We start from the raw sequence: 12960 nt of genomic DNA, 5'->3' as shown, positions 1-12960 counted from the left end.
ACACTTGAGCCAGTCCAACTGCTCCAGCAAGCTCTGGACTCCCCATAGATTCTCCTGAGGCAGGCCTGGGGGTTGAGAGAGGCCCTCATGTCTGCCACGAACTTCGTTCCAGCAGCCACACGCTCGCCTCTACTCGGTGGTGGCCCCTGAAGGCTTCTGGGTGTGGAGCTCGCCCAGATCACTGGCTGTGACAAGGTGATAAAGGAGTCTAGCCTGTCTGAGTGTGTGTGTGAGGTGGTTTTTTGTTGGGGTCCGGGTCCCCAATGTTGTCAGTCTTCATTCTCTCGCTTCCCTGAGCCTCGGAGACCCAGTGGACCCCACAGCTCTGGTGGGACGTGGGAGTGACATGACTGTCTCAGGACACTGCTTGGGTTGGGAGCACCCTGGGGGCAGCAAGGACAGTCCCTTTAGAACCCTTTCTCTGTCCATATGGAAGCCTTTGTTTGTGGGGCCACCGCCTATGACCCTGACTGGTCCCCAACTCTACACGGCCACAGGCACTTATGCCTGCTCCTGGGGGTGTCTCCCATGAGGACTCCTGCAATAATCAAACCCTAAGTGGAAGGGGTGCGACCAGTAGTGGAGGGGGGCCACTGATGGGGTGGGGCTAGAAACAGGGTGGGACCAGTGTTAGGACAGAGCTTATGGTTGGTTGGGTGAAGGCGGTGACAGGTGGGGGCGGAGCTAACAGTGAGGCGGATTCTGTGATTGGATGGAACCATGGCAGTTTAGGGTGGAGCCCATGGTAGGCAGAGACAATGGTAGGACAGAGCCTTACGGGGCGGAGCCTTGGTTGGGCAGAGCCCATGGCAGAGGTAGAGCCAGCACCCTCCCTTGGTCCTTGCTTTGTCTCCAGATGTTGGGGATAAAGACTGAAGGAAAAGAGGAGCTTTTGCTGTCCGGGAAGAGACCTTTGTTTGGGGGTGCCCAGCAGGGCGAGAATCCGTGCTAGATTCCCTTCGGCTAGGGCCTGCTCTTGCCTGAACCCATGCAAGGTTCCCCCAGGCCCTGTGCACAGTGCTGAGGGTAGTGGTCTCCGTGCCATTCATCCAATCGTCCCATGATTGGCCTCGGTTGGGCTCCTGGGACCCCCTGGAACTCCCCTTCACCCAGCCTCAGTGCAGACAATGGTTTTGGGGAAGCTCAGCCTCTGTCCTACCCCCTGAGCTTGGGAACAGCTGCTTCTCACCCTGGGCTCCCAAACAGCCCCTACATTATCCCTGCCTGGGCCTCTTCCCCCCCTCTGCACTGCTGTCTCTGGTCAAAGTCGGGGGACACGAGCTTATGGTGCTGCTGCTGACCATTCAACTCCTGGTGTGGCATGAAGATGCCCCTGGTCCGGTCTAGAGCTCGTATTCAGAGTCAGCCAAGGTCCTGCAGTCCCTCCGCTGTGGACCCACCAGCTCTTTCCCCAAAGGTGTCGTCTGCTTTAGCCTCCCTGGTGGACCATGGGCTCCTACCAGGAGCTGGCACCTCTGCCCCAAACTCCTGCTTGACCCTGTTTGGTTGAACCTGCTGGGGTGTTTTTGCTGAACTGGGGTAGGCAAGGAACAGCTTGCTGCTCTGCTAAGCTTATATTTTAGGGGGGCACACCCAGCAGTGTTCAGGGGTTACTCCCAGCAGGCTTGGGGAACCATATGGGATGCTAGGGATTGAACCCAGGATGGCTGTGAACAAGGCAAATGCCCTACCCATTGTGCTCTCACTTTGGCCTCAAGGGCCAGGTTTCTGAAGGCTGGCTCGATCCCCTAGGCAAACATTCAGTGATGCCATCCTACATGTCCAAGGCACCTCTGTCTCTCTGGCAGCAGGTGGACAGGTGTTAACAGCTTAATGGATAAAGGGTGTGGATTATGCTTAGCACAGCAGGAGGATGGAGTTTCCTAAAGGAAGTTGGGAAGGGCTATTTTCACTGGGTTTTGAAGGCTGAATAGATGTTCTGTGGGCAGGGAGGGGAAGATGCATTTTAGGAGTGTGGTCCCCACCCGCCCCCCAGCACATTCTTAGTGCTATTTCAGACTGTGGGTCATCAAAAAACCTTCTGGCACGGGTGGCAAAGGGCCCTTATCTAAGACATTCAGTGGGCAGGGGGCCAAGGAAGTTTGAGTTGCAGGGACTGAATAGCTGGTTCACCTGCCATGAGGCCATCTCCTGGAGTTCAGCCTGGGTGTAGGTGGCTCCTCAGAGGCTCTGGTGTCCAGTGAGGTGGACTCTAGGTGTCAGGCTTTGGGGGTGGCTGGGATTTGGGGCCTGGTGCTCAGGGTCCTCAGTGCTCTTGCTGACCTCTGTGTCTCACCTGCACCGACCCACAGAACTGTTCCCCGGAACACATAAAAACTCATCCAGACCTGCAGAATAACCAATGCATGGACTCATGTCACACACACACACACCCTGGTCTAAACAGTGCTCATGGATGGCCCCCCGAAGCAGCTTGTCAGGGTCACATCAATTGACCATCCTGCAGGGGGGAAGCCGGGCCATGGAGGGACAGAGATTCATGGGCTGCTGGGCAGGGACCCCGGCAGCCTCTCCCTGACCCACTCGCCCACCCAGCCCCTTCTCCCTCCATCTGGCCTCTTTCCTCCGGCTGGACCTAAACCTAGGGTGAGTTGTCCCCCTCACTTTCCAGGGTCACAGGGCCTGGAGCCTGCAGCCCTTTCTGACCAGTCTGTGTTGGCGGGTCCGCAGTCAGGCCTGGCTCTCTGTTCCCCAACTCCTTCCCGCTGAGCCCGTCAAGAACCAGAACCACCATGGAGTCATCCCCTAGCTGAAGTGCAGCCTGAGGACGCCCGGGTTCCCTCACCCCAACCCTTACCTCTGGTTCTGTCTCCGCAGTGATTCGAGCCAAGGTGGTGAGTGGGAAGGAGGTGGATTCCGGGAAGGACATCTATGGAAACCCCATCAAGAGGACACAGTATGAGATCAAACAGATCAAGGTAGGGGTGCAGGGTGGGGGGCAGGCTGGGGCGGGGACATACCCAACCCCAGAACCCCAGTTCAGTTGAGCCTTGTCCCTCCACCTATTAAGTGCCCACAAGTCCTGTGCTGTATTCCTGAGACTCCCCTGCATTCATTCCCTGAATGTTCCAGAGCCTCTCCACGAGGAATCCTTGCAGAGAACTCTCTTTAGCGCCCTCACACCTCATTTGCAGGGCACAGAGTTGTTTCTGCCCCAGCTAGGTCTGCCAGGGAGCAAGTTCTAGACCCTAGCAGGACTATAGTGTGGTTTTATAGCTGTGTAGTTGTCCCAATGGTCCTGGCAGAATGAAGAGTCAGGAGTCCGCTCTGAGGCATGTGTCCAGCACGGACTGGCTCCAAGTTCAAGCTTTGGCATTACCAAGTTGGGGGTGGTGTCAGTTAGGGGTGCAGTCCAGCACACACCACTTTTTTTTTGCCTCTTCCGTCTCCCTTCCCCCCATCTGTCCCCTTCCCTCCTCTCCCCTCCCTCCCCTCTCCCCAGATGTTCAAAGGCCCTGATAAGGACATCGAGTTCATCTACACGGCGCCGTCATCCTCCGTGTGCGGGGTCCAGCTGGACGCCGGCGGGAAGAAGGAGTACCTCATTGCAGGTGCGTGTGTGTTGTCTTAATATAAATTAAATAGTCCTATTGTTGGTATGGGGAGATGGGTGAGCCTTTCTGTGCTCGACCTGGCTCCCGAAGCTCCTATGGTCTGGCAGGTCTGAAGGTTGCAGGGTGAGGGTGGAGAGATTCCCAAAGCAGTCAGATGAAGTTCCAGGAGTCAGCCAGCTTTATTTCACGGTCCCTACCGCCACGCACACCTCCTCCCATGGCTTCTTATACTAAGCCTTTTCCTAGCAGCTACTTCTCTACTCCTCCCTGCTCTCTCGGCCTCTGTCTCCCTTTCAGCTGCTTTTTCCAGTCTGGCTTCCAGACTGACTAACCCCCTTTGGTGAAGTTACTGCTGCTGCTTCTTGGATGATGCTTAGTTGCTAATGCTAAATCTGATGTTGAATCTCTGATGATGATGCCTCTCCTACTCTTCTGTCCTAACTCTCTTTCTTATCCCCTTTGTCTTCCCCATACAGACTCCTCTACCCGCTCATTCCAGGTGTGGGCAGTTCTGATTATTCAGATGGGATAAATAAGAAGTTGGGGGAGGGCCCGGAGAGATAGCACAGCGGTGTTTGCCTTGCAAGCAGCCAATCCAGGACCAAAGGTGGTTGGTTCGAATCCCGGTGTCCCATATGGTCCCCCGTGCCTGCCAGGAGCTATTTCTGAGCAGACAGCCAGGAGTCACCCCTGAGCACCACCGGGTGTGGCCCCCCCCCCCAAAAAAAAAAAGAAGTTGGGGGAGGGGATACCCACATATATGCAGGGTGGAGAGCCTAGGAACTTCGGGGCTCTGCTATTTCTAGCTCCATTGCAGAATGGGGAGTCAGTCAAAGTGTGGCAGGGCGGGCCCAGCCCCAGCCTTGAGGGTGTCCTGGGCACTTCCATACGTGGACGGGTAGGTGCCCGTGGCCCAGTGCAGGGGCCAGTGAGCAGAACACTCCTGAAAATGGGGAACAGTATGAGTCTTGTGTCTTGCAGTCCAAAACCCTAGGTCCCACTGCAGGGAGCAGAAATTCGTTTCATTCAGAGCCAGTGACATCTCCTCTGATCGAGCCTGGGGGATGGGCGTCTCCCCAACACTGATCTAGAGACAGCTTCACATGTTCCTGCTGGGGTTCCCTGTTGGCACAGCAACTTTCTGTGGGGCACATGGCGCCTGCCTGGGGTAGCCCTCAATGCAGGGATGCCTGTGGACCCCTTTCCCAGGTGGTTAGGACCAGCCCTGTAGCCACAGACTAGGTTGAGCTGGGTCCTGTGCAGGTGACAGTGCTGGGTGGAGCTGCCCCATGTTAGGCCTGCAGCCAAGATGGGTCCAATGGATCCAACCTGACCTGTCCGTTGCAGAGGAAGGAGAAGGGATCTGAGAGACAGAACAGGGTGAGGGCCCACTTTAGACATGGGAGACTCAGGTCACTGTTGGAACAGCCCTTCCCCAACACCCCTGCCTGGTCACATGGCAGGAGCCCAGGCGTGTCTATAGCCTGGGTGTTGATGTTCTCAGTTACACACACACACATACACATACACATACACACACACACACACACACACACACACACACACACACAGGTGTGTCTATAGCCTGGGTGTTGATGTTCTCAGTTACACACACACACACACACACACACACACACACACATACACACACACACACACACACACTGCAAATCCAGGATGTGTATCACACACCTCCAGAGCTTCGTGGGAAAAATCCGGGATGGGGGGGAGTGTGTGTGCCCAAGTGTGAAAATTAAGTGAGGTAGGCCAGAGAGATAGCGTGGAGATAGTGCATTTGTCTTGCATGCAGAAGGACGGTGGTTCAAATCCCGGCATCCCATATGGTCCCCGAGCCTGCCAGAGCGATTTCTGAGCATGGAGCCAGGAGTAAACCCTGAGCACTGCGGGGTGGGACCCAAAAACTAAAAAAAAAAAAATCCAAAAATAACAAAAAAAAAAAAAAAAAAGAAAAGAAAATTAAGCGAGGTGACATGAGGGAAGGGGTGCAGGAGGGGCTGGGTCCTGCCAGTTGGAGTTGTACTAGTTTACACACAGCAGGCAATTCTCAAGGCTGACTCTTGGCTCTGTGCTCACTCACTCCTGATGGGGATGGAATCCAGGTCTGCTGCCAGGTCAGTCACTGTCCTCCCCACTGTGTGGTTGCTCCTGTCTCGAGTTGCACTCAGGCCATCACCAGCTGCAGTTCTTGACTGGGTGACCCCCCCATCTGTGTCCTTGTCCTGTCACTGGGAATAATGACAGGACATTCCACTCTGAATTGGTCACGAGGATGTGGGGGGGGACTTGAGCAGCAAGGTCGTGTTACTTAGAGGTGGTGTCACTGAGACACAGGAAACCTTGCTGGGGACTGGCGGGGCAGATTCTTTCTAGGACAGTCCCCTCCATCTGAGCGTCAGGCATTTGTGGGTCACAGTCCCCCTGCATTGTTCCAGCCCTTCTCCTGACTTAGAAGACCATCCTCAGCCCTCCTCTGCCACGAGCCACTAGCCCTTCCCCCTTCTCCCCTGTCTCTTGTCCTCTCTCCCCTCTCCCGGTCTGCTGGCTCCTCTCGGGGCACAAGCACAGACTGTGGGGGGCTGCGGTGGCTCCCAGCAGGCCCCGCACAGGAAACCGCTTGGGCCGCCAGCAAGACGTGGCTGATCCTTGGCTAATGACTCAGCAGCCCACGTGGGCTCCCACGAGACTCGGCCAGTGAGGCGCATTCCTGGGGTTCGTGCCCGCGGCAGCCGCCCCTGCACCTCTCCTGCTGGCCCCCAGCTGCTCGGCCAAGTCCTCATGATCTCAGCCGAGCGGGCGTCTCTCTCCACTTCCGGCCCTGCTGCCATGTGACCCCCACCCCATCCCCAACCCCAGTCCACAGGCGCCCAGAAACCAGGGCCTCCAGCAGTCGGACGTCCTCTCCACGTCTGGCTCCGCTCTGCCGTCTGTAATTGGTGACAGAAAGGTCGCCAAGGAGGAAATCGGAGGCAGATGGCGAGACGGAGCGTCAGGACACATGCCCAAGCAGTCGGCCCTGGGCTCGAGTCCACATTGGCCAGGAGAGGGGGCTGGAGATGGGATGGTGGAGAGTGACTTGCCCTCTGCACCTCTGATCTTTCTGTAAAGATCAAAGTTGCTGACATGGTCCAGCCACTCCGGCGATGCAGGAAAAATGCTCTCAGGGTTTAGGGATGACACAGCAGGCTACAGGGTTGGTCTTAGAGGAAACACCAGCAGCAATGTCAAGAACTGGACTGGCCACCTGAGCATTTACTTTGTTCTCTTTTGACTTTGAGCCATACCCAACGGTGCTCAGGGATCACTCCTGGCTCTGCACTGAGGGGGTTCTCTTGCTTCTGCCCATGAGGATCATTCCTAGCTTTGCTCTCTGGGCTCAGGCCCGGCTCTGTGCTCAGAGAACTAAATATGTTGCTGGAGGTTGAACCCTGGATGAAAGCTAGCAAGGCAAACACCTGAGCAGCCACCCTATCTGCAGCAGCCCCGGCCATCTAACCACTTATTCGTGAGGGTGCTCCCAGCAGTGGGGAACAGTGTTTTGTGGGGACACGCCCCTGGGCCTTGCATCACCAGTGCGGGTCCAGCGCCTTGTATCTGTTACTTCTGCTTCCTTGTCTGCACTCCTAGTAAACAATGGTCAATCTCTCTGACTTCAGTTCCCGATTCTGAAGAAATGCTCTTGGGGCCGCCCTGCCGCCCTTTCCTGCCCCGTGCCCAGTGGCTGTGCTGTGATGTCACTTCCCAGAACCACGGCCCGGGGTGGGCTTGTGTGCCAGACCTAAAGCAGGCGGTTTGGCAGAACTTCTTGACCCTCCTGGTGCCTTTGCATCTCATGAAGGGTGTACATGCCAGAGGCACATGAATTTAGGGACCTTTCCAACGGCCTACAGGGGGAGCAGGCACTGTAGGCCCAGCCCTAAGGCGGGCATTTGGCCCCGAGACTTCCCCCGGCCTGCCCAGCAGATGCCCAGGAATGGGCAGTGCTGCTGTCTTGGGTGCAGAAAGCCACGGGATCAGAAGTGCCACGTCGAGAGGGAGAAGCTCCCAGAATCGGGCCTCGGTGGGAAAAGCCGATGGGAACCTGCAGTCTGTGCACGCTGGCCCGAGTGAGCGCACACACCGGCCGTGAACAGGCAGGGACCCTGATGTGAACAATAGTTCACGAGTGGTGAACATTAGACCAGCACACACACCGGCCCAGTGTGAGCATGCATGCGCCAACCTGATGGGAACGCATGCATGTCCAATGTGAATACACACGCACACCAGACTGATGTGAACACATAGGAACCCAGATGTGAATGTGCACGCAATAGGCCTGCCTGGAGCACTCACAGCAACCCCAAGCTCGGCTCACACGCAGCATGCAGGGCGATGGTGGAGATCCGCCCTTCGAGCTGCCTGTTCCTGCCACACACCTGGGTGCCCGGGGCAGAAGCTGGGACCTTCCCCGGGGGCAGATGAATCTGATCGGAACGGAATGTGGGCCCAGGGTAGCCCCTGTTCTGACGCCCCGGTAAGGCCCACTCTCCCTGAACTTGGGTCAGGACTTACTTTACAAGCTCCGAGGGACCACCGAGTATTCCTGGCCCAGGAATCTTCTCCCCTGAACCCGGCTTCCCTTCCCTTCTCTCCACAGGAAAGGCAGAGGGAAATGGCAAGATGCATGTCACTCTCTGTGACTTCATTGTGCCCTGGGACACCCTGAGCACCACCCAGAAGAAAAGCTTGAACCACAGGTACCAGATGGGCTGCGAATGCAAGGTAAGCCAGCACCCGCCTCCAGACAGACTGGCAGGGTTTGATCGCTGCCTCCCTCTCTAGGGTAGCTCTGGAAGGGCCTTAGGACAGTGCCAAGGAGAAGTGTTACTTCCGACCAGGGAGGCTGTCCAGTTGGGACTGAGCCTTTGAGGAGCCCCCAGACACCCTGCCAAGCTGTGTTGAGGACAGAAGGAGTCTGGCCACTAGAGGCGGTGCTTCGGGGTTACTTCTGGCTCTGCCCTCTGGAATTACTCTCAGTAGTGCTCAGGGGGCCATATGGGGTGTCAGAGATTGAAGCTGGATCAACCGTACTGCAGACTCCTGCCACATCCCCTCCTAAAACCTGGGCCCTTTATAGAATCTGCTTTCTGGACGCCCATGGAAGGAGTGCAAGAGAGGCTCCCTTTCTATCCGGCTAAGCATGTCTCCAGGAAGTTCAAGACACTTTGCGGGAGTGTGAGAGCTGGTAGCATCTGTGGTGGTGATGCCTGGGGCACTTGTGATGGTGGTGTCTGTGACTCTGGTGACTGTGGTGGTGGTGGCTGTGGTAATGTCGGTTGTGGCGTTGGCTGGTGGCTGCGGCTGCTATAGAGACTGTTGGCGGCTTTGACTGTGTCATGGTTCTGACTGGTGAGGCAGCTGCGGTGCTGTAACAGTGGCTGTGGTAGTCTGATGATGTGGTAGTCTGATGTGGCACTGTGATGTCTGATGATTGTGGATCTGGGGATGGTTAGGGTAGTGTGTGTGACTGTGACTGGTGGGGGCAGTGGCTGTAGTACTGGTGGCTGTTCTAGTGACCGATGGTGGCTGACGACTATGGATGTGGTGGTGGTTATGACGGTGTCTCTGGTAGTGATGGTGGCCTTGGTGCTCATACCCCGAGGACTGAGCCTGAGGACTTGTACGTTGTTCAGCCAGAGGAAGACCAGATGCCCCAACGCAGCAAGGCATCTTGTGGCCACAGGGGTGGGAGGTGGGGAGTGCTCAGGCCCTGTGCCCCCTTGGGAAGCCTCTGGTCGCTGCTGCAGCCATGTGACCCCGAGGCCCTTGTGTCCTTCCGTAGATCACGCGCTGCCCCATGATCCCCTGCTACATCTCCTCCCCGGACGAGTGCCTGTGGATGGACTGGGTGACAGAGAAGAGCATCAACGGACGCCAGGCCAAGTTCTTCGCCTGCATCAAGAGGAGCGACGGCTCATGCGCCTGGTACCGTGGAGCCGCGCCCCCCAAGAAGGAGTTTCTTGACATCGAGGACCCGTAGGCAGGCCACAGCCCCCGGTCTGGCAGCGCCTCCGAGTGTAGACAGGTCCAGCTCTGACACCCCTTCCGGAAACAGCATGAATAAAACGGTCATCCAAGTGGGTCTAAATTAGTGTGATTCTCCCCGCCTGGCCCGGCCCGGCCCTTCTCCTTCCAGCCTCGGCTGTGGGCCTGGAGGGGGCGGCGGGCCGGTCCCCCTCTCTCATGCCTGTCCCTGCCCAGCCCCCTTTCCCAGGGCACAGGGCTCGGACTGTGGGTGTCCTTGGCATTGCCTGTCTTGGCGCTGAAGTAGATGCTATAGGGGCGGGCGGGGGCCTTCGCAGGTTCCCAGCTCCCAGCCCGGTCGGGGCAGAGCCTGGAAAGGTGCATTCGCAGACTCCTGAGGGTCATGGCAAGACTGTGTAGCGGGTCTACTAGGTCCTCCCTTCCGTCTCCAGAGAGACGCATCCCTCGTCCCTGCAGCTTCCACGCCTCCAGCCCCCGGGGTGCACCCCTGCCTCCCCCCAACACTCCCCACGCTTATAGCACACGGAAAAGGATGAGGATGGAGCTTCCTCCATCTGCCCGGCCGGCTCAGCCTCTTATGGGGCTCCTGGTGGGAACTGTCACTTTCCCCCACAAACTGAGCCTCTAGGCACTGCTCTTGTCTCCTTGGGCATCTGAGCAGCAGATTTGGGGGTTCTCAAGGGGCCACGTCTGGTAGCACTGTGGTTCCCCTTCCCTCCCAACTTCTTGCTTCCCCACTGCATCGACCCCCTTCCATCTTGCATAAAGGGTGCAGTGTGCAGGGAAGAGCTGGGCGGAGCCTGTGGTCCCACTTCCACTTCTTGGCATCCAGTTTTCTGGAAAGACCAACTCCCAGGCCATGCACTCGAGTGCCCATACGGCCGGTGTGCCAGCCTGCATGGGCATTGCTCCTCTAGCAGGGGTCAGGAGCGTCACAGGGAGCCTACTTGTACCCCAAAATAGGGCTTTCTGCTGGCAGCAAGGTGGGAGCGCGGCAGGCACTCTTTCCTTTTCCTGCTTGCACTCTAACAGTAAACTTCAGGACCCCAGAACCTAGGCAGCCTGTGAGTGGATTGTCTGCAAAACACTTCCCAAGTGGCCACCCTGTCAAGTGCCCTGAGGCCACCCCAAAGCCGCCAGACTCCTGGTTCCCCTTGTACCATGCCCACCCAGGGTTCCCATCTCCAGGAATCCTCTGTCTAGGGCTGGCTGGCAGCCAGCCCCGCTCCCAGGGCATGACTGTGCTGTGCAGCACCCACCCCCGTATGCTACACCCCATCTGCCCCCTGTGAGGTATGTTGGACCGTTTGTAACCTTGACTCTGTTCCTGCTCATCTTCCTCTGGTCTGTCCCCGCCCGGTGGTGATTGTGCCTGTGCTGTTGGTTCCTGTCGGGAGGTCGTAGGCAGCAGGCGAGCACTTGTGACTTTTAACCGGGGGCAGCCTGGGATCCAGTGTCCCGTTCCCCCCATGCAGAGCCAGCCGGATTCCTGGGTCTCCCCATCTCCTGTTTTCAGGTTCAAATTTTTACCGAGTGAAGGCTCTGTGGGTAGGTCTTGACGTGGCTTAAATCCTCTCACGGTTCTTGCCGTGTGGAAGAGGGAAAAAGCGATACCGGAGACCAAGTTCCGAGGTACCGCGTGGAGGAGGGACCAACTCCTGGTAACGGGCGGGCCGGTGGTTTAATTTATGTTCAGTTCTCGCCGCTGCTCTTCCTCCCCCAGCCTAGTCTTCTTGCAAGCATCTCCAAATATTTAAAAATGACGTTTACGTGGTTCAGTTATTGTCCATCTTGGCTTGATCAAGTAGTAAGAAATATAGGACTCGCTTCCATAATTTAAAGCTCTGTCACTTTGTTCGATTTGGATTTCGCTGTATTTTTTTTTCTTTCTGACTCTTGGGGGGAAATGTGTTTTTGCTGGAATATGAAGTCTGAGACCCTGTGTGCTGGGGACACGGGGACTTGGGGACCCGTGGCCCACGGGCGAGCAGACTGCGCATGTCTCTGACACTTTGTATCATTCTTGGTGATGTTCAGTCAATGCACAATAAACAATAGAATCCAAGGAGGCTCTGCGTGTGTTGTCCCACGCCAGCTGCTGCATCCCGGGCCTGAATGGGGCACCCTCTGGGTGGTCTGGGGGTGAGTTGGGGGCCTGTGCTTCCTCCTCCTGGGAGAAATTTGGCCCGGGTTGTGGGAGGTGGGATGTTCCATGGTGAGGTGCTTGGTGAGAAGGCTTGAAATTGGGGCTCTTTAAATAAAGATATTAAAGGGGCCGGAGAGATAGCATGAAGGTAAGGCGTTTGCCTTTCATGCAGAATGTCAGTGGTTCGAATCCCGGCATCCCATATGGTCCCTTGGGCCTGCCGGCCAGGAGCGATTTCTGAGCATGGAGCCAGGAGGAACCCCTGAGCACTGCGGGGTGGGACCCAAAAACCAAATAAAGAAAAAAAAAAGTAGGCTGGAATGATAGCGTGGAGGTAAGGCATTTGCCTTGTATGTAGAAGGACGGTAGTTTGAATCCCGGCATCCCATATGGTCCCCTGAGCCTGCCAGGAGTTATTTCTGAGCGTAGAGCCAGGAGTAACTAACCCCTGAGCACTGCCGGGTGTGACCCAAAACAACAACAAAAAGAAATCGGCATTCCTCGGTGCCCTATGCAATGTCTCCTTTGGAGAGAAGCGGGGTGCAGGGATGTGGGGCCTCTGGAACTGAGCATCTGGTTCCTCCTGCGCCCACACGATGGGGCAGGCCAGACGGTGGTGGCGCCAGAGGGCCTGAGAGTGGGTCCATGTGTGTTACCTCAACACGAAGCCACTTTCCTCCCTGTTTCTAGCTGCAGCCAGCCTGCCCCCTCCCACCAGTCTGCGGACTCAGACCTCCACTGACCTGTGACCCCGACACTCCTGGGTTTCCCATGCGTCCCCTCGGCCCTTCCATTTCCCACAGCCATATCAGCTGCCCCATTTGCAGGGCGTGCTGGGCAGTCGTGTCCGATACTTGCTGGTGAGTTGCATCCTGCATCCTCCCCTATCCTTCCGCCCCAGGCACATTCCTTGTCACCCTCTTGGCCCAGTTCAGGGATCCAGACTCCCCTCCACCTCACACTGCCCATCCCACCGGCCTTGATGTGTCAACCCCTGTTGGCTGGAGGCCCTGCCACCCCCCTTCCTGGGTTCTGTGGAAGATGCCACCTGGGCAGAGGCAGCATCAGAGCGCCCCTCTCCATCCCCCACCCCAGGAGGGGACAGTGGGCGGTTGCAAACACATCCCTGACACTGACAGCTTGTGGCAGCATTTCCATGTGTGTACAGGAGTGCGTGTGCACATGAGAGTGAAT

The 12960-nt window shown here is 57.0% G+C and overlaps 1 protein-coding gene across 1 annotated transcript in view; it reads left to right on the top strand.

The window, feature by feature from the left end:
• Positions 1-11685, top strand: part of TIMP2 (TIMP metallopeptidase inhibitor 2) — a 31453-nt gene extending 19768 nt beyond the window's left edge. Inside the window, exons 2-5 of the mRNA XM_049776868.1 lie at positions 2839-2939; positions 3464-3572; positions 8233-8357; positions 9418-11685. Coding sequence (XP_049632825.1) covers positions 2839-2939; positions 3464-3572; positions 8233-8357; positions 9418-9615 — 533 coding nt within the window. The 3' untranslated portion in view covers positions 9616-11685. The remainder of the gene's footprint in view (positions 1-2838; positions 2940-3463; positions 3573-8232; positions 8358-9417) is intronic.
• Positions 11686-12960: the final 1275 nt, after the last annotated feature.

The sequence above is a fragment of the Suncus etruscus genome, chromosome 1 (genome assembly GCF_024139225.1).
Source record: "Suncus etruscus isolate mSunEtr1 chromosome 1, mSunEtr1.pri.cur, whole genome shotgun sequence".
In the NCBI taxonomy this organism is placed as follows: domain Eukaryota; kingdom Metazoa; phylum Chordata; class Mammalia; order Eulipotyphla; family Soricidae; genus Suncus; species Suncus etruscus.
This window is presented reverse-complemented; position numbering and strand designations above follow the sequence as displayed.